The sequence below is a fragment of the Lampetra fluviatilis genome, chromosome 52, assembly GCF_964198595.1.
Source record: "Lampetra fluviatilis chromosome 52, kcLamFluv1.1, whole genome shotgun sequence".
Lineage (NCBI taxonomy): Eukaryota > Metazoa > Chordata > Hyperoartia > Petromyzontiformes > Petromyzontidae > Lampetra > Lampetra fluviatilis.
This window is the reverse complement of record NC_136326.1, coordinates 4,549,891-4,577,328: the sequence shown is the minus strand read 5'-3', so window position 1 is coordinate 4,577,328 and position 27,438 is coordinate 4,549,891. Positions and strand designations below refer to the sequence as shown.

At 47.4% G+C, this 27,438-nt stretch overlaps 1 protein-coding gene across 1 annotated transcript; it reads right to left on the bottom strand.

Moving 5' to 3' along the window:
- Nucleotides 1-388: 388 nt before the first annotated feature.
- CTSF (cathepsin F) lies at nucleotides 389-24,452 on the bottom strand. The gene is made up of 11 exons (XM_078878945.1): nucleotides 24,303-24,452; nucleotides 21,394-21,466; nucleotides 19,960-20,073; nucleotides 19,650-19,795; nucleotides 14,267-14,363; nucleotides 12,577-12,657; nucleotides 10,761-10,880; nucleotides 9,920-9,984; nucleotides 7,382-7,472; nucleotides 5,837-5,895; nucleotides 389-4,354 (listed from the first exon to the last, which is right to left on the bottom strand). Exons 1-11 carry the CDS (start codon nucleotides 24,393-24,395, stop codon nucleotides 4,274-4,276), a joined length of 1,020 nt encoding a protein of 339 aa, XP_078735071.1. The 5' UTR covers nucleotides 24,396-24,452; the 3' UTR covers nucleotides 389-4,273.
- Between the last annotated feature and the right edge of the window lie 2,986 nt (nucleotides 24,453-27,438).

The following is a 27,438-nucleotide window of genomic DNA, read 5'->3' as shown; positions in this document are numbered from 1 at the left end:
CTCCTGCATACCAGGCGAGGGAGTTCACATCTTGCCACCGCAGATATTTTACATCGCTGGATGAATGCCACAGAAGTCGCCCGATTTGTTGATGGTAGGGAGTTGGCTCGGCCAATCATCATCTCCGGGAGGGGGGGTGTATAAAATAAGTTCCACTATGTGGGGAAGTCACCAGTGATTGTTTAACGGGTGAAGTCGCCCCCTGCTAGAGGAATGTGGAATTTCCTCGCACAGACTCCGGGCTGTGAACAGGGGATGATGCTCATTTGAGGAGGAAATCACGTTGACCTGTATTTTTTTTTAGGAGTTAAAAATAAGAATAATTCCACAGCCAATTCCATGCAGAGAGAATTACAGCGCAGGACACTGAATGTGATCATCGCAAATCTAATGGAAGCATAGTTTGAGATTTTAATGTTTTAGAAATGTTCTCACAGATCATGCGAGTGCAGTAAATAACAACTCATTTAATCAACTTGTCATAACAGGCTTGCATTGTTATAATAATTGCTACCGATTAGTCGCCAACATAAATTAAACCATCATCGTTAATGTATTAACGTATTACATGAGCGCAAAAAAATCACTTGCAAAAACCAGTATTTTTTCCGTAAAACATCGTATCTTAAAAAAACCACTGCAAACGCACTGCCCTTGGTAATTGACGTACCCATGCGAACTCAAACGCAGCGCTGTTCAAAACTGTCTTGAAGAACGCTACTCTTGAGTGGCAAACCCTGTAAACGCATCGTAATATTCTAGATTTGAAGTTTTCGTGACTGCAAGGATCCATACTCTTTGGTTCTTTCGGTAAAGTCACGTAGGTGAAAAAATTGATAAAATAAAAAATTAAAATAAATAAATTGAATCACGACGTTTCGATTGCAACACAAGCAATCATTATCAGGTGTGACAACCACAGCAAGATTTTTTGTTTACTGAAGTACTGTACTTCAGTAAAAAAAATGATGATTGCTTGTGTTGCAATCGTAACGTCGTGATTAAATTAAAAAAAATTCACCTACGTGACTTTACCGAAAGAACCAAAGAGCATCGTAATATTCTCAGTGTTCAGGCCCCTAGTTAAACAGCGTCACATGAATCTAAACTATTACACGATGACACTGGCGTCATCTGGTCAAACACCAATGGAGACTAGGCTCTAAGAAAAGCTGTCTCGGGTGTGGACCAATCAACTTCAAGGGCAGTGCATATCATCATCATTATCAGAGTTGTTTCTTTTTGTTTGCATTTTGACTGCTTGTTGTTGTGGTTATTGCAAACATGATCCCTTGCATAAAGGTGTCAGTTTTTGTACCAGATAAAAGGGTAAAAACCTATTACTACTACAATTACACAATGACTTAACAGCAGTACTATTAAATTCGCCTCAATATAAGCAATCAACATAACCGATATAGTTAAAAAAAAACAAAGTCTACAGTCACCCCACAATTCCATGTCACCAATGAAAAAGCGTGAAGCTAGCTGTGCTGTGTGATTTTCATTTCAATGAAAGTAAAATGTGGAAATATTTTACCATAAACGGACCTGCAGTGTGGAGTATATACAATGACCCCGATTTCCTTTTGGGCCCCGTGGTAGTACCCCGACACGATCCTCAGGGCGAGATCGTCGCGTTTACCAAGATGTTTTTGTACACGTTGCCTATGTATCGGTCAAGTTCTGGCCAATTAAACCCTTTCCCGTTCACGTGACGTGTACGTCGTCAGTTTTTATTCCAATTGAAAACAGCGGCGCGACTACGCCTCTGTACAGTGCCGGATTATCCTAGTAGCAAAAGTAGCTGCAACACGTGTAGTAGCTGCAACACGTGTAGTAGCTGCAACACGTGTAGTAGCTGCTACACGTGTGTGAGATTCCAAAGCAAACGTGCCGTGGTTCGGCAAGTTGCCTGGCCAGGACACTTTTGACAGTGCTGCCCCCTCTTGGCTGCGTTGGGTATAAATTCGGTCACTTTGGAAAGCGATTAAACATCTTAGCAATAATAAAGAATGCAATCCATTCCAGCCACTTCAATCCACCAGTGAGTGAATGAAGGCATCCGCACACCAGAATGGACGCGCGTTTCTAACCACGCTGGTCAGTGCAGGTTGGTGAATGGTTGGGGGTGGTGGGTAGGACTGATTCCAAATATCACTCGCCACCGATTTTGGCCGCGGCTGGCAATGGAACTCTGATCGGCAGGTTCGCAGCGCGATATGGTAATCATTGTCACCGCTCAAAAGTGCTCTTTCGGTAAAACACGCTCGCACTTTGTATAGTGGCCGATCGTGTAACCCCCCCCCACTCCAACCGATCAGTGCAAAACGCACATCAGTAAAACCGAGTAAAAAAAACCCTTTCCCAATCCTCGTGCGTCATCAGTTTTTCTTTCGATTTCGTTCCCATGACGTACGTGTACATGACCGAAATGGAATAAAAAAGGAAAACTAAAATGAAATAACTTTATCGGTACAGAGGCTCTCCACAAGGCCATGCGGGAGGGCCTGTGGGACAGTTTGGCGCCAGCTATCGTAGAGTGGCGGTCGTGTCGCTACGGTTCTCTGCGGTGAGTAAAACGTCTTTAAAATCAATGCCGCTACGCCAGTCTAAATACAATTAACGCCGAACCGCTTGCACGTTCCGAGATTCAGCGATGAACGGGACCCACCCCTGCAACTTGCAGACGTCTCTGAATCGGAAAGGATTCAGATGAATGACCCCTACCTAACAAGTGCAAAGCAAATTGAGAACACATTTGTCACCACATACATAGATGGCAAAAGGCATTACTCTGACCATGATGCCTTGGCATGTCCCGTGACAGCCTGAATAGTGGACATTTTGATCAATCCAAAAATCAGCAGCACAATCGCGAATACCTAGTGTTTGACGGCGCAATTACGGTACTGCTTGCTGAAACCTTGCATGATTATCTTTACAATCACCTGTCCCGCTTGTAGGCCGCAAGGAAATTCTTATTCTGTCATCTCGAACAATGCAACACAATTTATAGCCAATATTGATCGACTGCCTTTTGGCAGAACTTTACAAAATGAAAATACTTCTGCACGATCAGCACAAATCGCGTGTTTGCATAGCCCAGTGGATGGCACGTACTGACCAGGGAGCCAATTTCCAACTGGCGCAGAACAGTACTTCAAGCAAGACTTGGCATATAACAATAATCAGTGCGTCGAGCGTAAATAAAGAACCCACTATCAGCGAAGAACATATTGCGGTGTCAGTCCCACAGAGGCCCTAATTAACTTGCGTGGGCTACACACCCCATCTCCGACGCTCTGCTGTTTAAGCGCTTCCAAATTTAAAGTTGCTTGCTCATGTAATAATTGAGCGTCTTGCGTCATCCAAAAAGCCGCGGGGGGATTCTGACCGCGGGCTTCCTACCACATGCCTCTGTTGTCACATCGTCGTGTTGCGTTGAAGTGAATTATGCTCGTGTAAAAATAGTAAGAAAAGATTGGATTCATATTTCGAGCCATGAACATTTCCGAATCCCGTATTTGTGTTTCCCCTCTCCGAATTATTCCCGTCCAACTTGCATCGGGAGTTTGAGTCGGTTGCTATTTATGGAGGTGGCTCATTTAACGCCCAACCGCTTGCACGTTCCGAGATTCGGCGATGAACGGGACCCACCAATGCGACTTGCCAGACGTCTCTGAATCGGAATAGATTCAGATGAAAAACAACGCATAGGGGGTCTGTGCGAATGACACCTACCTATCAAGAGCAAAGCAAGTTGAGAACACATTTGTCACCACATACATAGATGGCAAAAGGCATTACTCTGATCAAGTGCTACATCACAAACGGTAATAGATCCAGATCATACAGAAGCAAAGTGACGCTCTCTCCTGTGTGCTTTCGGGTTCTAAAGCATGCAGTCTGACGTGACAACTCACTTCCTAAGCTCTTCAACTCTGTTGCCGGAACGACTGAACTGTCCCTCAAGAAGCTCCCAGCACGCGAGGGGGGTGGTGGTGGGGGGGGGTGCGAAACGTCAGACATGGTGACGAACATCTTGCGGTAGATACCCCCCACCCCCCGTGGAGGGTCGTACGCCAAGACAGCAAAAAACCTAGCAAGTGGCACCGAGAGATCGACCCGGATCAGCAAAAAGGGGCTTTTCCTTTCGACGCACGCGATCCTCGGTCGTCCCCCACCTCCCCACCCCGGACCGCCGTACGAGAACGAGTCCAGCCCAGCGACGGCGCCCAGCGACGGCGTCGTTCGCGTGCCCGACGCTCGCTCACTCCCGGTCCACCACGGCAGACGAGCAGTCCTTGTTGAGGCCGCACACCCCGTCTCCGCGGAAGACGCGGTAATAGCCCTGCAAGCCACGGCGTCACGGACACACGCGTTGGGGGGAAATAAAATAACATTTCCGCACCGCATGCCGAGAGCGACACAGCCACACCACGAATTGGCAAAAAAAACAACATATATATATAGAGGATCGCAGAGCTTGGGGCAGTTGTTGGCACCGGATCACCGCCTGGCTGCATTTCCACTTGTCCGTGGCACCTTGCGTCTCATGAGTCGTTCCCTCTCTCTCTTCGAGAGCGAGACTGTGCGGTGCGTCACGAGTTAAAATTATAATTACTACTATTGGTCGTGGCTCGGTGGCTCCGCAGCCAGAGCGCCGAGCTGCTACTGCCGAGAACCGGGGCTTCATGTCTACGTTTCAGCCGCCTGCGATCAGAAGATTCTCACGTGGAGTGAGCCGATGGGAGGGGTTTCAGCCCAGTCACCAATGACTGCACACAACAACAACAAAATCCATGAGGTTTAAATTTGATCGTGCACTTGCAGTGCGAGTGCGAGAATCAATTGCAAGGGATTGAACGCGTCGTTAACATGCTTAGCGCAGTCGTTAAATGTAATCTTGCAGAGGTGTGCTCTTGCTGCGCTAAGTGATTTACCTATAGGGGCACTGTTGTTGTAAATTATCCGACTGATCCCTTAACCTCCATGCCCGGAAATTAAATTGTCACAAATCAGGTTCGCCGTTCCATTTAATAATCTTTGTTTTTGTAGTGGCTGCGTAGCGGCGTCTAGAGTCACATGAATCCACTGCGTGCGGCAAGCAGCGCGCAAATCAAAACATCGCCCTCGACTTGCTGCGCGTATTGGGAGCCTAAAAAAGGTGAACATTCAACGGATGAATCGCTGCACCGTTACAGCTCTCTCTCTCTGTCAGTCAGATACTCGCGAGGGTATTTGGAGTTTGCACGTTTCTTTAGAACTGATTTTTGTGTTCAGTTTGTTGTTCTTCCCCCGCACCTCCGTTGGCTACGTACGGTACGCGAAAGAAGTTCCACGTACGGTACACATACACATGTAGCGATGCAATCACAACCGAAAAAACTACTCGCTCGACGTTGTGGACACGGCGTGCACGACACGGACAGTCAGCAAGTAAAAACAAGCCCTCTGATTGCTACTTAACGTGCCTGAAAGGGGATTGAATAGATGCAGGGAATTGAAGGTATTGGAGAAGTACAAATGGAAAGAGCGGGGAAACGGAGGATGATTGACAGGGAGGATGGTTGGAATCCGTGGAAGATGATTGGCTGGATGGAAAGCGGAGAGTTAAGGAACCTTCGGGAAAGGGGCTTGAGGGATATACAAAGGGGAAGCGAGAGAGTTCGGGACGCTAGGAGAAGAGGAAATATTTGAAGACCGTGTCTCATGCTCGAAGAAATAAAGAATTCCTACAATTATTATTGAAGACTCCTGCGTCGGGCGTCGCTACACACACATGCGAGAGGTGACACGGGTGCTCTGGGCGACGGCACCGTTTACCACTCACCTCCTCGCCCCACCCGACTCCCCAGCTGTTTTTGATGATCCAGAACGGCACGCCTTTCTCTAAAGCACGGACACAGAGAGTGAACACGTTGCAGGTTTAATGGACGCGACCGATCACGTGTAGAGCTTCGTTAGCACCGTACGTAGGCAAACACGCCAATCGGAGGTACTTGTACGGAAGAGGGGCATTGCCAAGGGTCAACTCACATTCACATTTACTCGTACCATACAAAGGAGTATTTGGTGATGCTATTGCGGTGGCAGCGGTGAGCAAGCGTAAATGCCAACAACAACAAAGCTCAACACATTTGTCAGTGACATAGCGCATGTGCTTGCGATGTTATGTAACACTCTAGCATACAATGGCATACTCGTGGCAAAATGGTTTAACACATGGGTCAGCAAATATCCACTTTTCACAGATGGCTTGCTTTGGTAGCCGCTCCGACTTCCTGGATTCTGGCTTCCTGACGACGTCTGGCGTAGTTTCAGACGAAACGTCACGTCCAGTTGATGAATTCAGTGGCGAGAAATCGCTCTTCTAACTTAGCGGTGAGCACCGACAATTAGAATTGGCAGGTCGTCAACCAAAGGATATTTTAACACGTCACAATTTGTTTCAGGTGGTGGAGGGTCTTGTCAACACAAATTTGGCCAGACCATTGCAAGGGCCGAACTGCCAAAAATTCAACTCCGAATCGGGGCAGCATTAAACACGTCGAGTTACACCAAGTGACTCAAGAAGCGAGCGAGAAGAAGCGAGCGAGGTGACGCGATGGCTAAGCAGCCTGCTCGCGTACAAAGCATGCGAGAGCTCAGAAGGGGACGACCATAGGAGACAGAGAGAGAGGGTAGGTGGCGATAGTGAACAAGGACACGATGGAGCAGAGACGAGACTACATACGCACAACACTGTAGTGTCAACTCAACGCGCCTCTCTTGATAAAAAAAAAAATTCACGTGGGCCAGTGCTTTGGCCTTGTGCAAGTGACAAAAATTACTATAGTGAAGACAGCTTCTTGATGGTTTCTATCGACAAGCTGCTTAATCAATCGACCCCGAGTGGATTGCTCTCGGTCGACCCCTGACCGGGATCTGAACTTGCAACCTTCTGAGTGCACAGCGCATAGCGGCGATTAACCCTTTCCCGTTCCGAGACGTCTGCAAGGTGGAGGGTGGGTCGCCTTCACCGCTGAACCTCGGAGCGCGCGAGCGGTTAAGCATTCATTTTATTTAGAGAGGCATAGCGCCGTGGTTTTTCAAGTCATTGTACTCACAGCAGAGAACTGTAGCGACACGACCGCACTCCACGATAGCTGGCGCCAAACTGTGCCACACGCCCTCCCGCATGGCCTTGTGGGGGAACCTCGGTACCGATAAAAGTTATTTTACTTTAGTTTTTCTTCCGATTACAAGAAAAACCGATGACGTACACGCACGTCATCGGAATGGGTCCAATGGGGCTACGGTGACGAATGCCAATGAATTCATGACAATAACGATATCAATCGCAGTGATACAGGCGCGGGAAGACAGCAGCACGCACCTGTGCCGTAGCCCACTATCAGAACAGCATGGTTCAGTTCCCACGACCAACACAGAATCTTCCACGGGTGAGCGATCCCATGCTTGTAAAACTGCCGGGAGGAGGGGAAAAAAAAACCGCAGTCAAATTAACAGAGCGCTGAAAACACGAGCGAGACGAGAGGAAGGTGATGGCCTCCTCCCAACCTCACAGTGCTGTCTTTGTTGAAAACTGTTATGTGTGGAACCGTGAAACCCCCCCCCTCCTGCAACTCAACTGACTGTCGCGAATCAGTAGGAGTCTTTATTTCGTCGCCCGTAATCCAGCGCTGTGGAGACGAGGGGTTGGTGCATCACACACAACGTTGTGAAACTCCCTTCCCGTGGCCATCGAGGTGCCATATCCTCGCTTGCCAGGAGATGGCGGTAAAGTAAATGTGGACTCCACCTGTTCCGTCTGTACGAGATAGAGTGTTTCTCCCTTGCACGTGCAGGTTTTTCACAGATGTCTACTGGACGTCTGTGAAAAAGAGCTTCATAGGGCATCAAATATCTCCAGGATAAATAAAATATTCTGATTTTGGTTGTATGCAGGTGCTGCGGTTTCCTCCTAAATGCGAGCACTCAACAATTGGCCGAAAACATCTTCATATGTAGAGGACCGCAGAGCTTTGGGGGGAAAATTGGTGGTGCCGGCTCACCGACCGGCTGCTTCTGCCTTCCCGCTCGCAGCGGCTTTCGGCTGCTGCCATCGAACAACGACGGGTACCGCCGCATCGCGTGGCGCTTTCAGATGCGCTTCTGCGGCCGTCTGGAACGCTCTTCCTCCCGATATTAGGAAGCCACTGGGAGTTAATGCACTTTCAAATAATCTTGATTGAAAACTAATTTCTTTAGAACTGCATTTTGTGTTTAGTTTGTTGTCCTTCCCTGGCACCTCCGTTGAGCACGGTTGGCTACGTACTGTGTAAAAGAAGTTAAACATTTTTACATATTTTGACTTAAAACATTCGTGACTGCAGGAATTCATATTCTATGGTTCTTTCGGTAAAGTCACGTAGATAGAAACATTATTATAAAATAATAAAAATAAAGTGAATAAAAATATCACGACGTTTCGATCGACCGCTTGTGTTGCGATCGAAACGTCGTGATATTATTATTCACTTTATTTATATTATTTTATTGATATATTCTTTCTATCTACGCGACTTTACCGAAAGAACCACATAATACATATATACATACATTCCACCTCGTGGCTCCGAGGCGTCCTCTCTCTACGAGGGCGATGAGCGAACACTGCACGGCGTGTCACAAGTTGAGATTTGATCATTCTCATGATTTGCTTTAATAATCAATCACTTTTCAAACACTGCAATGAATGATATCGCTTGGAGCGGATGAGGCGGTGACGTGAACCAATTACAAACAACGTCGTGCACAGTCTCTTTGTCAATCCACTGCTGGATGAAGGCCACCCAATGCTGTGTAGGTCATGGGGCGGATGTTTGATCATACTTCACCATGCCCGTCATGTGCAGGTCGTTTCAGATATCGCTTGCCATTAATGTTGGCTGTGGGTGGCAGGGGGTTCATAGCGCAGTGTGCTAACCATCGCTCAACCCATACAATAAATATATGAACCGCGAAAACAATTTCTTTTGCACACGGGATTTAGTTTATTTGTATTGAACTTAAGAAGCAATATTGAATCAATCGATGCATTGCTCCATCTCTACAGGGTACGGTGTTCTCTGGTGTCTTATCTGAACCTAAGCTTTATCGCAATAACATACCAGTATATCACACCGGCAATTGTCTATCACCAGAGGGCGCTAAAATAACTGGCTGAAAAGTTCCCATTCGTGCTACAATCTACGTTCTGCAATCCTAACTGCTGATGAGACAATGAACGTCGAAACCGGTCCAGCGTTTGCTCGTATAAAACCAATGCGGCGGAAATAATCTACTCCCGTGAGGCTGTGTGGCCAACGGGATCGTGAGAGAAGTACTTTCATTTTTCAAATGAAGGGACATGTTTGGGAAGGATGCGTCGTATATGCCGATTTAGATCTTTCTACAACGCAATTTACAGAGCATAGTATAGGTTGGAGAGATAGGGCAGTGATTAGCGTACCGCAGTTTAACCTCGGCCTTCTTCCCTAACCCACACCGACTGGCATGCGGAGGTGTGACCAATCAACCCCCATAACCGACACGGCACATGCATTGACAGGGGGCTGTAATCACTAAACCTAACTGTTTTTATTTGACCGGGTAAGGCCCACCGAGCTATATAAATCTTTTACAGAAGCGACCTGGCCACAAATGATAACTCAACGAAGTGGCTTATCATGTCGATGGATAGCAGCAAAAATACTCTAAACGTGCGATGTTGATTCCGGCATGTGGAAGGAAAAACCGGAGGACCCGGAGGAAAAAAACCACACGACCACGGAGAGAACATGCAAACTCTAAATATACAGGGCGTCAGGGGTCGGGATCGAACCCACGATCTCCAGTATACCATGCGAGGTAGTTAACATCTTTGCTGTACCTGCATGCCCAGGGCGTTGAGCGCGATGGAAATCGGTCCGTGCTTTACGAGCCACGCTGCCATCTCTGTGCAATGAACGAACACACAAAATACCTCTGTTATGGATGATATTGGTCGCGAAAGCCTACGTGGTTAACCTGACAGACATTCCCGTGAGCGAGTGTATCCTCACGGGAGGGTAGACACAGACACGAGACGACTTTGACACAACTGGGATTACATGTAACAATCGTTGCCCCCCGACTGGCGAGACTAATTACCACCCACTTGCCAGCCAGGTTCTGGGTAACCCGATGCCACACAGGGAGGTGGTGCCCTTTCAAATGCGTTTCAACTATTAAAAACTATAAGTTAATTTCCCAGGAAAGGCCCACTGAGCTCCACAGCTCTTTTTCAGAAGTGAGCTGGCCGCAAATGATAGCTTTAAATTGAAAAGGAATTTCTTTAGAACCGATTTTTGTGTTTAGATTGTTGTCCTTCCCCCGCACCTCCGATAAGTACGGCTGGCTACGTACGGCGCAAAAGAAGGTCGACATGAATACAACAAAGTGACTTATCACGTGGACATTTACAGCAGCCGAATACTCTAAAACGCATGTTTCCAAATCCATGGGATCACGGGGAGAACATGCAAACTCCAAATACAGAGAAGGCGTCAGGGTTTGGGATCGAACCCACGACCTCCTGCATGCCAGGCGAGGGAGTTAACATCTCGCCGCCGCGGCGCATGCTTGCTAGACTGCCGCCTCCTGGCCACGTCACGGTCCGTCAGATTAGGAGCCTCGCAACAGACGACGACTTGTGCGATCCACCAACATGGCCCGTTTGACGACCGATTTACCGTCTTCGTCGGAGGAAATGGAGACGGATCCGTTGATGTACGCCCGGACTTTGGCCTGGGAGAAGCCGCACTGCTCCATGTCCCCCTTGTAGGAGTAGTCGTTCTCCGTCATCAGTCCCCCTGCCCACGCACGCGTGGTCCCCCACCCCCCGACAAAGCGTGCGGTTCGAAAAATAAGACGCGGGCAAAGCTCGCGAAACACAACCAACGCAGGCGTGGGAGTAAGGAGGTGGGGGGGGTGTGACGTGTGCTGCCGCGGGACTGGAGACGCACGCCGCACTCGCGATCTCCAGCGGTCACCGATCGATTCGGTCTTACGGCGGCGGCCGTTGAAACGGCGGTGCAAGTTCAGAAATGGGAATCTTTGTTTAGACCGCAGGAGGAATCCGATGAGCTGCGAAGCTCTTTTTTCTTTTTACAGATGTCCAGTATGGGGCCGGGGGGGGGGTCAGCAAGTTACAACAGCAAACAAATATAAAAAAACGATAGGGGCTGCAAAATATAGAAAATGGTAAGGAAGTCACTAAAATAAATTAAACATAATAACATTTAATAATCTTCTTGGTTCTTTTGGTAAAGTCACGTAGAAGGGAAATAATAAAATAATAAAAATAAAACATAATAAAATAATTCTCACGACGTTTCGGCCACAACGCAAGCAGCCGTCCTCAGGTGAAGAACAGGTTTGTTGGGAAAACAGCGTCTGCGTCATTCAGACGCTGTTTTCCCAACAGACCTGTTCTTCTGTTCTTCACCTGAGGACGGCTGCTTGCGTTGTGGCCGAAACATCATGAGAATTATTTTATTCTGTTTAATTTTTATTATTTTATTATTTCCCTTCCACGTGACTTTACCGAAAGAACCAAGAAGATGAATCCCTGCAGTCACAAAAGCTTTAAATCGAAACATTTAATAAGTCCGATTTATCTATCTTGAGCGAGGCAGCATAGGGAGCAAAACAGTTCCAGGCCACACCAAGTTAACACCACACAGCCGCAGTCCCTCAATACGATGGCCACATTCACATTGAACTATCGACACCACACTGGCAACGATCAAAGTTACAAATCGCATTTGCAAAGTGTGACTGCTGCATCCGGCACTAATCTTCTGCTTCAGGGTATTTTTTTTGTTTGTTGTTAAAAGGAAGAATTAGGACGACGCCAAGGCAGGAAACACGAGGTTTGTTCCAAACACGTTGGCGCTGCGGCAACGGCGCCCGCCGTCTCGCGTGGCATAAACGGGCACACGCCACGGTCGGTCGGTCGATGGACAGGTCACGTGCCGTGGGGTACCGTGTGGGTACTCCCCACCTCTTCCCAGGCCGTCTGGCCAGCGTGGAAGGGGGACTTCAAATGCCCTCGTTTTTTAGCGGTCGGGGGTTCTTTGGACCTCTCGCTTACTGGAGGCTCTTTCGCCAGCAGTAGCGCGTGCAAAAACAAGTGCAGCGCTGCTCGTTTTAGCTGCACCGAATGAAACCCACCAGTGATGAACAGCGCAGCAGGGCTCCATGGAATGCGAGATTGCGTGGACCGAGCTTGCGTTAGATACATTAATTCTGTGGAGCACGGAGACCTGTACATACTAGTGGATACGTTACGTAACTTTGTAGCAGCTTTCCACCGTTAGATTTCTCACGTTAAAAAAACTAAAGTTATAGTTTGACTGTCCGTTAATGATCGCTCCCCTCCCTCTCCGTCTCTCCCAAGCATAAATGTGAATCGACGAGGTTGTACCTGTAGCAGGGCAGTTCGTTGAAATATAATTACACTTGTTTTTGTTTTATTTAAAGAAGATAGACGTTCAGATTACCCACCGAGCTCTTGTATCGTTTTGTAAGCATTCATCTGCAGTCCTCCACCACACCCGTAGTCCAGCTTATCGCAGTCCACCAGCTCTGGACAACAAAAAGTTAAAATCGGTAAACAGAATCAATGTGCATCCCATCAGCCACACGGCATTCCAGCGGTGATTTTTTTTCCCCGCCAGTATTGGATTAGTACAAGCAAACTCCTCCGGGCTGTAGTAATAGGTTTTTACCCTTTCATCTGGTACAAAAACTGACACCTTTATACAAGGGATCATGTTTGCAATAACCACAACACAAGCAGTCAAAATGCAAACAAAAAGAAACAACTCTGATAATGATAGTGATATGCACTGTCCTTGAAGTTGATTGGTCCACACCCGAGACAGCTTTTCTTAGAGCCAAGTCTCCATTGGTGTTGGACCAGATGACGCCAAAAGGCGTACAACTCAAAAACAGCGCACTATCAGAGTATTGAGAGCTCGGGGTAAGCATTTACACTACGAGACCTCCTTTACCAGTAGCAAAATATAGTAATAGGTTTTTACCCTTTTATCTGGTACAAAAACTGACACCTTGGTTTCACATTCGGTGCTCATCAGCAGTGTCGGGCTTGCTTCAGTCAATGCTGGGGAACTGCACGATCTTTGTAGGGGTGATAGTTCGACGGAAAACTAAGTGACATCGGGATAAGTTTGTAATCAATAAGAAATCATGGCTATTCTCAAGTAACATTTTATTTTTTTATTTCACCAGGTAAATTCAACTGAGCTATGTAGCTCTTTTTCAGAAGCAACCTCGTCGCAAATGATAGCTTAACGAAGTGGCTTATCACGTGGCAATTCATAGCAGACAAATACTCTAAAGGCTTGTTTATAAATGTGGAGGGAAAAACCGGAGGACCCGGAGGAAAAATCCACGTGATCACGGGGAAAACGCGCAAAGTCCAAATAGACAGCAGGCGTCAGGGTCGGAATCAAACCCACGACCTCCTGCATACCAGGTGAGGGAGTTAACATCTCGACACCGCAGATATTTACACATCGCTCGGTTAGTGCCACAAGACACCACTTGTCACAGTGAACCAACCCTCCTATCGAGTTTACCAACAAACCTAGAAATTGCTTAAACACTGTGACAGTCTTCAATTGCTTGGATGCATGCACCCAAATCGCAACGAGTTGCGAGTGGTTGCCCAACCGCCTGCTCACAGTCGAGACAGACTCTGCTTTGAAGCCTCCATCTGCTCGGCGGCTCGTAACGACACATTTCGTCTTGCGCACGCCAATTGTGAGCTGCGAAGTGGAAAAAATTATGAGCCGCAAACACGACGCGGAAAAAATGCGTAAAAAGACCACGTTTTTTTCTGGCGTATGCACAAATGGCTATCGGTATCTCCAGAACTGCGATTGGTTGTTGCGAGTCATGACCGGTGGTAGTGGGGGCCGGGTGATAACCGACATGGGGGCGGGGCTTTGCTGTAGAGGGCATGGACAGACTTCAGTTTGCACAACTACCGACTCAGATGTGGACAAAGCAGCTGCGGCCCGATTCAGTTGCGCAATGTGATTTCGGGGAGCAAATTGTTCGTGCAATTGTGTGCAATTTCGCACACCTCCGATTAGCACAGGTTGGCTAAAGAAGTTCAACATACATACGTAGATACGTACGGAGCGGCTTCAGGCGCGCGACGACTCACCTTGCTCGGAGAGTGACAGCAGGCTTCCTTTCTTGATGGCCCACTGCCCCTCGATGTTTCCAGTCACAGAGAAAGCCCAGCAGGAGCCACATTCTCCCTTCGTCGCACAGATTCAACACGCCGCATCGCAGAAACAATGAAAAAAATTACTTACTCCATTGTCCAGCAAGGGAACCCTCCGGGTTAGTGATATACAATAACCAGATTTGTTCACTCAACGTAAGAATACATGAAAAGCTAAACAATAAGTTACAGCCCTTTTTCAAACCACTGCTGGATAAAGGCCTCCACATCCTGTGCCAGTCATGGGCATTTTGACCAAACGTGACTCTACCTTTTTAAGTTGTAGCTTGATGACGCGCGTGATTCATAAATAACAAATTCACGATCACCATCTTCATCCATTTACAATCCACTGCTGGAGGAAGGCCTCCTCAAGCTAATGCCATCTTTCCTGCAATGTTAATAATCCACCTAGCAAACCCCGCGGTACACCTCTATATAACATAAATTAATCTTCTAAGAAACATTGCGTCTATTCAGTGGGCATTTTGTGGTGACATGTGGATAATTCAGGTGCATCCGCACTTTGTTCGGGCGCTACTCTACGACGCCGGCATTCTGCGTTCATTTTCCCAGCCAAGCCAACACTGGTGGCGGGTGATGTCGTGATGCATTCTGGGAGCCCCTGCACTGACCAGCATGGTGCGGTATGGTCAAACAACCCCCGCCCATGGCTGAGAGACGTGAGGAGGTCTTCATCCAGCAGCGGAAGGGGCTGAACAATATTTATGACCAGCACCTGCCACGGCTAACATCAGCGGCGATTCATGGCCACGGTTAACATCAGTGGTGAGTGACCTCTGAACTGGTCCTGGTCCTCCACCCATCATTCACCAACCCACAATGGCCAGCGTGGTGAAGTATAGTCAAACAAGCCCCTTGCCCGACATGGCATGAGGAGGCTTTCATCCAGCAGTGCACTGCCGAGGGGCTGAAAACAATTGTTGCGGTATGTGCATCGCGCACTCATGAACCAAAAATAGCAAAACAAAACACAGCGACAAATATGATTTGCGATTTGGCACGCAGTCTGCCTAAGCATCTGTTGTTGTGCTGTCCTGTGCCCCGTGACTTCGCTCACGAGTTGTGTGGGAGGATTGAGCAAGGGTGGTTTTTTTGTGAAATCGGAAAAGGGAAAAAAAACATTTGGAACAATACTGGAATAAGCATGTTCTTGGTTCTTTTGGTAAAGTCACGTAGAAGGGAAACAATAAAATAAAAAACATATAAAACAATAAAATTATCACGACTTTTCGACTGCAACACAAGCAATCATCATCAGGTGTGAAAAAACACAGCAAGAAAATTTGAAAAAAAGTGCCTTTTTTTTCTTAAACATGTTTACCTATGCAATAATTAATACAATAAATGATAACTTATTGCTCCACTACGGTGGCGCCCGGCAACACGAGTTCGATTCCCGAATGTGGTCAACGGCAACGGCGAGTGACACCCGAGCCGATCTCAAGTCTCACCAATCACCACTGACCAGCTTGGTGAAGTATGGTCAACACGACCCCCACGGCGTGTGTGGAGGCCTTCGTGTAGCAGTGGATTGACAAAATAGGCAGTTGTTTGATACATTATTTATAACAGTTTTCATCTTCATCGGCAGCCACGCTTTACCTACTGTCAGATGAAAGCCTTCCTAAACCACCGCCACACGCCCCTCGCGATCCAGGGCTGTAACAATCCACCTACCACCTCGCACGCGAACCGATTTCATCGCTCCATCTCCAAGACAGACGTGCTCTCTGCGGTACGCATTCCCTCCCTACATGTTATGCCCCAAGAAACAAAAAAAAACCCTCAAGTGTGAAAGAGCGACTCGCTTTATGACAGGTCTTGCTTTCGCAGGAATGGGCAATTCCTGAATGTAGATAATTCGCCGATGTGCCTGGAAAATGCCACGCACACCGGAAAACAGAAACTTCAATGCCACACAGGTAGCTCAGCCTCGTGACTCAGCGGTAATTCGAGTTGTTCAACCATACTTCGCCACGCTGGTCAGTGCGCGATGGTGAATGAGGGTCGGAATCGCAGGACCATTGCAAATATCACTCGCCACCGATGTCACCCATGGCTGGGTAATAAACTCAGGTCAGCCGGTTCATTGCGCAGTTGCACTCACCACTGCTCCGTCACCAAACCCTGTTAAAGTATAAACTGCAAAATAAAAGATTACAGTGACATATGCGTGTTGGTTTATAAAGCGGATGGTTCAAAATGACAGATATTTTCACACTGCAGGTTAACCTAGGTCACCGCTGAGTATATCAAATGTCTCGCTAATCCGTGCGAGGGATATGTATATAGTTTTTGTTTCGATTGTTTACCCAGCCAAGTAAGCCTCACCGAGTCTCACGACCCCTTTGTCAGGAGGGTTATGCCAAGTCTTCGCGCTCGTGGGCGACGATTGCTATGAATATTCCAACTAAGTTTTTTCAGTGTCATTTACAAAATTTTGAAAATGTGGACCATGATGCCCGGACACAATGGGCCTACTCTTGCGAATGAGGTCACGGGATCTTAAACGTCATCTGTGAAGCAGACGGCACGTAATATTATCACGGTTAATACACACGCAGGATTGCCACTAAACTAAAAAAATATATTATTTCACCAGGTAAAGCTCACTGAGATATACAGTATAGCTATTGTTCAGAAGCAACCTGCCCACAGATGCTAGCTCAACAAAGTGGCTTATCGTGTGGAAATGTACAGCAGCCAAATATTCCAAACGTATGTCTCTAAACATGGAGGGAAAATTCTGAGGGCTCGGGAGAACATGTCCACATGACGACGGGAAGAGAGACACGCAAACTCCAAATATACAACAGACGATAAGAGTCGAGGTCGAACCCACGACCTCCTGCATGCCAGGCGAAGTAGTTAACATGTCGCCACCGTGGAGAAATATATTAACGAGAGCGGCCGCTTAATTTGAACCGTGAACATCTGTAACAAACGGCGAACGCACTACCGCTAGGCCTCGTCACCGCCCCTAACCCCCCTCGTGCGACGAGACGACTAAGCTACGGGGTTTACTGGAACGTCAACTCAGCATTTTTAAAATATAATTATACCTGTCACGCCAAGTAGATCCTTCCGGTTCACAGCTGCAGTCGCGTTTCTGCCTGGACGTTGCATGGTTAATTTTTTTTCAATGAATGTGAGCGACGGCAAGGGTCGATCTGTCGATTGACAGACTGAGATGAGCTTCCCGCAGGTAACCGCTCGGCGGTACATAGTTGTGAAAAAAGAACTCTCATGACCTCGCTGACCACAATCCACATGCTGTAATCTCCATATATATAAAAGGCAAAGTTGTGAATATGTGTCTGTTCAAAATGTTTAGCGTACTTCCTGACATGCAACAAACTGGAAATGTGCAGACTGTACACCATGCAAAAATTATAAAAATACACTTTTGTGGGTTTTTTTTTGGGGGGGGGGGGAGCTCAATAATGCAAATATTTTTTGCACGGCAAGTGAGCTGTGACGTCAAATCTGTCACGTGACCCGCGCATGTGGAAGCGTAACGCATTGTAGTGTAGTGGTTAGCGCGCTGCGCTACGAACCCGGCGACCCGAGTTCGATTCCCGCTCACGGCCACCACTGGTGACGATTATTTGAACCGGTCCTGGGTCTCCCCTAGGTCGCCTCAGCCTCAAACAATTAACTGGTGTGGTGTGTGAACATCGCCACTGGGGAGACAACGGCAGCCGGGCGTGGTTAATCCAAGCCCCGGGCGAAGTCGGGTAGTATAGCTAGTAAAATAATTAACAAAGGTACGTCTGTTTCCCCAGTAAAGCAAACGCTCATGTTTACAGAGGCCTCTTGTTACAACAGGCAAACCATCAGCATTTGTAGAACAGATCATCATATCCTGCATGTAACTCAGAAAACTGGTCCACACTTTTCCTGCTTGAGCAAATGCTACTGGAATACACTCTTCCAAACGTGCCTACAGGCTGACGGGACTCAAATGTAATTACATTTTGACTTGTTCACTCAGACTCACGCTTAATAAGAAATGGTGATGCCCGGACGCGCAGGTTTTTCCCCGGTTGCGCCGTGAACCTCTCCGATGTTTGTTCAGGTTGTGCCGTTCAAGCATTGTTCGGCACGACATCTAATATTTCACTCGCCGGTAGCTTCTTTGGCAAATTAATTGAGCGGCTCACTTTCTGCCTCGATTGTATCTTTGTTGAACTTCGTTCGCACCGCACGTGGCCAACCGTGCTCATTGCAGGTGTGGATATATAATGATCGATCGTGCTAGGGTGCAGGCTGCTGCTGGAGGAATTTAGTTCCTGAAGAAGTTTCCAACACACGGAGCGAAACGTCGGAGATCGTGTCGGGAAAAACACGCGGCATAAGCCGTGCTTTCTCGGCACGGCCTGGGTCTCCAAACTCTCCTTCCGAAGGGTGGCGGCGCATTGGGACGTATGCCAATATCCGTCAGTTTGGCATGTGACAGAAAACACAGAACAAGAGGAAACCGCAAGTTAATTTTGGTTTCCCAGACTCGACGACGCTGCACGTGCCCTCAGCACGCTGCTGTAAGTTCGACCTCCCTGTCCACCGTCCCTCACCCCACGCGCCAGAGGTCGCAACCGGGTACCCGATACCCGTACCCTACCCGATACCCGGCTACCCGTACCCGGCCAGGTACGGATACGGGTAGACGTTTGCGACCCTGGTGCGGCCGGGTACGGGTAGGCCGTGAGTCACTGGTGAGTAACCGTTTGTCACTCATTTCGGGTAGGGTACGGGTACGGGTAGGGAACGGGTACCCATACCCGGCCGGGTACGGGTACCCATTTGCGACCCTGGTGAGGCCGGGTACGGGTAAGGAATCAAAACCCATTTGCGACCTCTGCCACTCGCCCATCGTGCGATCGTCCCAGCAGCGGCACGAGACACCAGTACATTCGGATGCATGACAACCCCACCAAAAAGGTAAATGTGCAGCCCTGCGGTGACTTGCTCGTGCCACTGCAGGCAGAAGATGTTTTCACTCGAGGGAGCTCTGTGAAGAGGGTATTGTTTGCCTACTCTTCGATGCTGGCCAGACATCTTGGAAGAGGTGGGAAAACACCCATCACGCTTTCCCACCACCACACACAAAATGAACTTGAACTTGAAGCAGTGCGCTGACCGTAATGCCACGCGGCAGCATCCCTCCCGCACGTCCCGTCGATTCTGCAGACGCATTACAATTACACCGCTGCCTCCGCCGAGCGAGCCGTTTGGACAAACCCCCGAGGCTACTCCTGGGCCAGGGACAGAAGCGGGGAGAGGGAACATCGCTGACCTGGTTCTTGACCTCCGTGACGGCGCCGTGGTCTCGCCAGTCGAACGCCGGCGGAATGGGACCTGGGGGGATCTGGGCTTGACGGAGAGCGACTTCCCTGGGCCGCGATAGAACCGGGTTCAGGTGGAGCGCGCGGAACTCCTCCTCTGCACAAAGAGATCCACGCGGGGGAACGTTCACCATAATATAATGTTGATGCGAGAGCCGGGGGCTTATGGGACCCCGGGGTCCCGCCATAAGGTCCATGTATTGATGCCTGCATACCCAACATTGTGCTCAGTGCAACATCGCAACGTGTATCTTTCGTCACCTGTAAGGTCGCTGAATTTGGTGATTCCGTACACTGCAGAGCCCTGCTCCATTTCCTGCAGCTTTTGAATCCGATGCCAATTTTCCCGGAAGACTTCGTACCGCATCTTCTCAGCTGTTTTGGAAAAAAAGCAAAGAAAAGCACTTTTTTTTAAAAAATATACAAATTAAATCTCTTTAAACAAGCCTGTTCTGCTGGTGTTTCCTAAAGAGTGTTTTAAAAAATTCCAACTCCTACTCAGTCCACCGGGTTCATGCCACAGCGCGCTGATCACTGCGCCACCACTCCCCCGCTGCTATAAACATAATTCAAATTCTCTTTGTGTATACAACGACTGCATCGTACTACTTGCTCATTTTAATGCTGGTTTATAAAAAATTTAACCTGCGAACTATACTTGTGCTCGTTATATATACAAGTTCTGGGATTGGAATTACAAGTGTACACATTAACCACTACAATCTCAAGTCGCGATAAAGTGTATGGGTCCTTACTCTTTGGTTTTATCGGTAAAGTCACGTAGGTAAAAAATAAAATGAAAAAACAACTAAATTAAATCACGACGTTTCGGAGGCAACACAAGCTTCCGTCTTCAGGTCGAATCGTCACAGCAAAATTACTGTATCAAGTGATACAGTAATTGTCACTTGAACCGTGATGACATCTATCTTCATATTTACGCGATCTAACCCAAAAAACCCTATATTATGGATGATATTGGTCGCCTCCGTGATAAAATGACAATGCTTAATTGCAAAACCAAATTTACATTTCAACTCACGGGCCCCAATTAGAAAACATCATCAAGTCATTAAACGACTAACAAATGAAGTGCAAAAATACATTACAGTAACTTTTACAGTGTTCATAGTAGAGGTGTTTGGGTTAGATCGGGTAAATATAAATGTTGTCGTTAAACCCGCCACCACCCGAAAAAGCCTCTATTATGGATGACTAGCCTTACTACCTGGCTTCGCCCGGGGCTTGGATTCACCACACCAGTTACTAGTTTGAGGCTGAGTCGACCTAGGGGAGGCCCAGGACCGGTTAAAATAATCGTCACCGGTGGTGGCCGTGAGCGGGAATCGAACTCGGGTCGCCGGGTTCGTAGCGCAGCGCGCTAACCACTACACTACAATGCGTTACGCTTCCACACGCGCGGGTCACATGACAGATTTGACGTCACAGCTCACTTGCTGTGCAAAAAATATATGCATTATTGAGCTCCCCCCCCCCCAAAAAAAGTTTTTTTTTGCCTGGTGTACAGTTTGGAAAGTACCCACATGGCAAATTTCAAGTTTGTTGCATATCGGGAAGTACGCACAACATTTTGAATACACACATAATCACAACTTTGCCTTTTATGTATATGGAGATATTGGTCGCGAAAGCCTACGCGTTAAACCTTTACGGTGTCGTTTGCCTTCAATTTACCTCCTTCATCTTTGTACGTCTTGTTGTGCTTCCAAATGAATTCCTTGAATGCCGGCAGTAAATCCACATGTTCCTGAAGAGCAGCAATAGGAACACATTTCACGAATGCAAAATACCGTCCTGTAGTTTAGACAGAATTCCTCGCAGCCACGATCCTAGAAACCCATTATCCGCTGAGCTATAGGGTTGCGCTCCTATTATTCCAGTTATACGCAATTACCTGTGGGGTTCCTTTTCTCAGCCTGTATTTAGGAATGCGCCTCCCCACCCCCATTATTCGTGACTGCAGGGACGCTGTCTCCCCGACAGACCTGGTCTTCACCTGAGGACGGCTGCTTGCGTTGTGGCCGAAACGTCGTGAGAATTATTGTTTTATTGTTATTATTTTATTATTTCCCTTCTACGTGACTTTACCGAAAGAACCAAGAAGAAAAATTCATCTTATTATCCACGATTGCTTCGCAGATAAGCGGATAATGGGATGACGATTGTACCACGCATTGTCAACAATGGTTAGTTTACTGTACTTACTGCCCAAGGCTAAATGAGTAAACGTTTTACGAATTGGCTGGGGGTTAAACAGTTCATAATAAAGGTTTTTGTTGGGTTAGATCGCGTAAGTATAAATGTGTCGTAACCCTCCACCACCCGACCGAGCCAGGAAGGGATTTGTCACGTAAACAACGCGCCAATTAGCTTACTACTTCAACCCACCGGTGTGTTGGAGAGTAAATCCACAACATTTACAATTTGTCCACAACATTTACAATTTCTCCAAGCTGAATTAGTAAACTAATTGGCGCGTTCTTTACGTGAGAAACCATCCTGGCAGTGTCGGGTGGTGGAGGGTTACGACACATTTATACTTACGCGACTAACCACAAAAAAAACTTTATCATGTTTAATATTGGTCGGTGAAAGCCTGCCACGTGTTTAAACTGGTTATACAATTTAGATTTGAAGTTTTCGTGACTGCAGGGATCCATACTCTGTGGTTATTTCGGTAAAATCACGTCGGTATAAAATAAAAAAATTTAAATCACGAGGTTATATAACATCTTGTTACAGCAGCCCTTTGTAACAAGCGGCGTTTGCCCACTTCAGCAACATTGTTTCTTGCTGCGGTTGTCCCACCTGACGACGGACGCTTGTGTTGCGCCCGAAACGTCGTGTTTTTTAATAGATTTTATTTTATACCTACGTGACTTTACCGAAAGCACCAAAGAGTATGTATGGTTATACAATTGTCAAACGATACGTTCTCGCTTCCGAGACCTAACATTTCCAGACAGGCATTGGGGATTATGAAAAACAAACACGAGGTCCGACTGGTTTCTGAAACTATTGCCACACTGATACACACACATGGTGGTGCCTGGAATCTTGGGGGGGGGGGGAGTGGTATTTGACCATACTTCACCACGCTGGTCAGTTCGGGTGGGTGTAGGCTGGCAGCATGGTACATGGGGAGTGGGGGAGGCACAGATTTCTGCTGACCACCGTGTGGCCTCAACAACAACAACCGCCATTCGCCACTAAGTGGCGGTGACGTCACCACGACGCTTGTGCCAGGCCATGTGCACCCTGAGGCCACGTGAAGTGTCGAACGCCCGCTGGCAGGAGGTCACGGGGCAGACCCAGCAGGTGCCACGGGTCGACTGACCGAGATGACCGAGATGACTGGCTGATGCACCACCTGTGCCCCCTACTGTGCCAACTTGCTGTGCTTTAGCCACCCGGCGCTCCGCTCGTTGTTGTGAGCGTCGCTCCTCCGCCCTCCGTTGTTGTTGGAGGGCGACTGCCTCCAAGTGCCCAGTAGCGTCCTTCACGAGCCTCCTCCACTGAGGCCGATCTTGACACCGCTGGTACCAGTCATCGGCAAGTCCACTCAGCTCCACGTCCTCCTGTACCACATCACTCCATCTCTTCTCTAGCCCGTGCCGCGCCCGTTTAGCCCCCTCGATCCGGCCGAACAAAAGCTGTTTAGGCATGCGGTGGCTGGGCATGCCTCGCAGCCTATAGCACCTGCTATGCACGGGGGTCAACCCATATCCCCAACGCAATCATTTCCAGGCAACAGGAGGCGGACAATATCATTAAAAAAACATTCCGTAATTACAGATTTAAAATAACACAAACGTAACGATCGCTGCTATTATGTTGCAAAATTACGTAGTGAACTACTTATTCTGATGACGACGGCGCGGACAACGGGTGATCGATCACAATGATCATATTGATCACGATATTGATTACTGACGATGGGGCCAGGGGCTACGATGCCAATTTAAATAAGGCTAACACAAGATAACTCAATCGATGCTGATGACTGTGATATTGCCCATGATTATTCCACAGTTTATGATCGCGCTCACGTGATGATCATTATTATTTGAATGCTGTCATTGGTCAAATTAATACTCAAGACTGTTTGGTTGTGATAATGATGATAATGATATTGCTGTTATAGCTGCTGTTAGCTGTTGATGATCAGGCTACCGATGATACTGCTGACATTACTGCTGATGAAGATGATGCTGTTGCTGCTCTAATTACTTGAACTTCTTTCGCACCGTACACGACGATGTTGCTACTGCTGCTGATGATGATACTGTTGCTGATGATGATGCTGCTGCTGATGATGATGCTGCTGCTGCTGATGATGCTGCTGCTGCTGATGATGCTGCTGCTGATGATGATGCTGCTGCTGATGATGATGCTGCTGCTGATGATGCTGCTGCTGATGATGCTGCTGCTGATGATGATGCTGCTGCTGATGATGATGCTGCTGCTGATGATGCTGCTGCTGCTGATGATGATGCTGCTGCTGATGATGATGCTGCTGCTGATGATGCTGCTGCTGATGATGCTGCTGCTGCTGATGATGCTGCTGCTGATGATGACTTTACCTGTGACAGAGAAGAAGATTCCAGAGGGCCAACGTTGCTGGACAACCACAGAAGCAGCGGCAGCAGCAGCAGCGGCATCAACGACAACGCCATCGCCTCTGTTACCGAATGAGAGAATCGATTCCCTCCCCCCACACGAAACAGCGGAATCGATTCCCGTAATCACGTACAAAGACAAAGCTCCCCCGTGTAGCCTGTGACAGACTGTAGGGGCAAGTGCTGTCAGCGAGTAGCACCGATTTAATGTCGGCACGGTACGGGGGTGGGGGGGGGGCAGCACCACGCCCGACCGCCTTTGTCTCCCCCCCCAAGTGGCGATGTTTACTACACCGCACCAGGTAGTCGTTTGAGGCTGAGTCGACCTAGGGGAGGCCCAGAACCGATTCTCAGATGTTCGTCACTGGGTGTGGACCGTGAGCGGGACTCGAACTCGGGGGACCGCGGCGCTAACCGCTGCGCCACCGCTCCCCACAATCCCACCGCCAATCCCCCAAGGGGCCGTCCATAAATGACGTCACGCGATTTTGGACGATTTTTGACCCCCCCCCCTCAAATATGACGTCACAAATCTCTGCCCCCCTCCCCTTTAAACTATTGTCATTGTAGTGCGTATTTAATGTGGCGCTGCACTCTGATGTTGTAGGAGAAAACATGTATTAAAAAGTATATTTAATTAAGTAGAACGTGTTGTCTATGTTTATTTAAAGTTGCGCATTTTGATGTGACGTCACATTTATCAACCCCTCCCCCACTAGGTGCGTGACGTCATTTATGGACGCCCCCAACGATGAATTACCCCGGAGATCGCAAACGCCCGTGTCCTGTATCGGGTAACAGTCAAATTGTTGACAACGACGCGCGTTGTTGTTGTTGTCGTCGTCGTTGTTGTCGTTGTTGATGTTGTCGTCGTTGTTGTTGTTTTGAGGAGATTAACGTCGAAAATTGTCGCCGTGGAGTCGTGGAATCGAAACAAAAAGTTCCCGCACGGATCTGGAATCGGAATCGACGCGATGCTGTTGCATAAATTTTGGCGCGAAGTTTAAAGGGGAAAGCTTTTTTTTAAACATTCGATTACAAAACGTGCAACGTGTGTTGTTCCATAATCGAATGGTTGTCAATCCACGCGTTTGACCCCGTACTCTTGTACAAGGGAAACTTACAGTCATTGGGTTTATTGGAGGGAAAAAAACAATGGGTACCAACTCTTTGGTTCTTTCGGTAAAGTCACGTCGAAAGAAATTAAATAATAGAATACGACATTTCGATTGCAACATAAGCAACCATCATCAGGTACAAATTAATTAAAAAACAAACCTAGTAAACTTAGAAATCCAATGCAATACAACACAGAGAGTCGGCTAACATAACAGTCAACACATACTCTTAGGTTTTTTCGGTAAAGTCACGTAGGTAAAACATTAAAATTAATGAAAGTCAAATAAAATAATATAATAATTTTATTTTATTTTACTTTCATTAAACCATTAACATTAATGAAAGTAAAATAAAATAATATAATAATTTTATTTTACTTTCATTAATTGTAATGTTTTACCTACGTGACTTTACCGAAAAAACATAAGAATATGAATCCTTGCAGTCACGAAAGCTTCAAATCTAGAACAGTCAACACACTACCTGGTTGATTACGTTCTTCCAAAGATTGCTAAATTTGAGAGAGAGACAAAACATAGACACGGAGACACAGAGAGACACACAAGCAGAGAGAGACACACACAGACACACACACAGAGAGACACACAGAGACACACAAGCAGAGAGAGACACACACAGACACACACACACAGAGAGACACACAGAGACACAGAGAGACACACAAGCAGAGAGAGAGACACACAGAGAGACACACAAGCAGAGAGAGACACACAGAGACACACACAGAGACACAGAGAGAGACACACAGATACACAAAGACAGACACACAAGCAGATAGACACACAGAGACACACAGAGACACACACACAGAGAGACACACAGAGACACACAGACACACAAGCAGAGAGACACACATAGGGGCCGTCCATAAATGACGGCACGCACCTAGTGGGGGGGGGGGTCAGACTTTTGTGACGATGTGTGACGAGGGGGGGGGGGGGGTTTGAGAAATGTGACGTCACATCAAAATGCGCAACTTTAAATAAATATAGACAACACGTTCTACCTAATTAAATAGACTTTTTAATAAATGTTTTCTCCTACATCATCAGAGTGCAGCGGCACATTAAATACACACTACAATGACAATAGTTTAAAGCGATTTTAAGCATGCTTTATTTGGGGGGGGGAGCAGAGCTTTGTGACGTCATATTTGAGGGGGGGGGTCTGACTTTGTGACGCCGTGTGACGAGGGGGTCAAAAAATCGTTCAAAATCGCGTGACGTCATTTATGGACGGCCCCATAGGCACACAGAAAGACAACGTCTCTGTGTCGAGGCCTTAGAGAGAGAGGGGGGGGGGCAGAGGGGGAGTTGTGCGAAATTCTTCTCTGAAACTATTTTTATTTTTTTCGATTTAAAGCTTTCGTGACTGCAGGGATTCATCTTGGTTCTTTCGGTAAAGTCACGTTAAAGGAAAGTAATAAAATAATAAAAATAAAACATAAAATAATTCTCACGACGTTTCGGCCACAATGCAAGCAGCCGTCCTCAGGTGGAGAACAGGTCTGTCGAGAAGACAGCGTCCCTGCAGTCACGAAAACTTTAAATCGAAAAGATGAATTTTGACGAGTCGACAGACCTGTTCTCCACCTGAAGGCGGCTGCTTGCGTTGTGGCCGAAACGTGAGAATTATTTTATGTTTTATTTTTATTATTTTATTACTTCCCTTCTACGTGACTTTACCGAAAGAACCAAGAAGATATTTTTTATTTTAGCAGATATAAGGGCCACCGAGCTGTATAGCTCTTTTTCAGAAGCGACCTGGTTATCACGAATGATAGCTCAACGAAGTGGTTTATCACGTGGACATTTATAGCAGTCAAATACTCTTAAACGACACACTCCAAATATATAGCAGGCGTTAGGGTCGAATCCACGACCTCCTGTATACCAGGCGAGGTAGTTAACATCTCGCCAACACGCTGTGGCAACTGTGCAGCAGCTGACGAGGTGTGGCA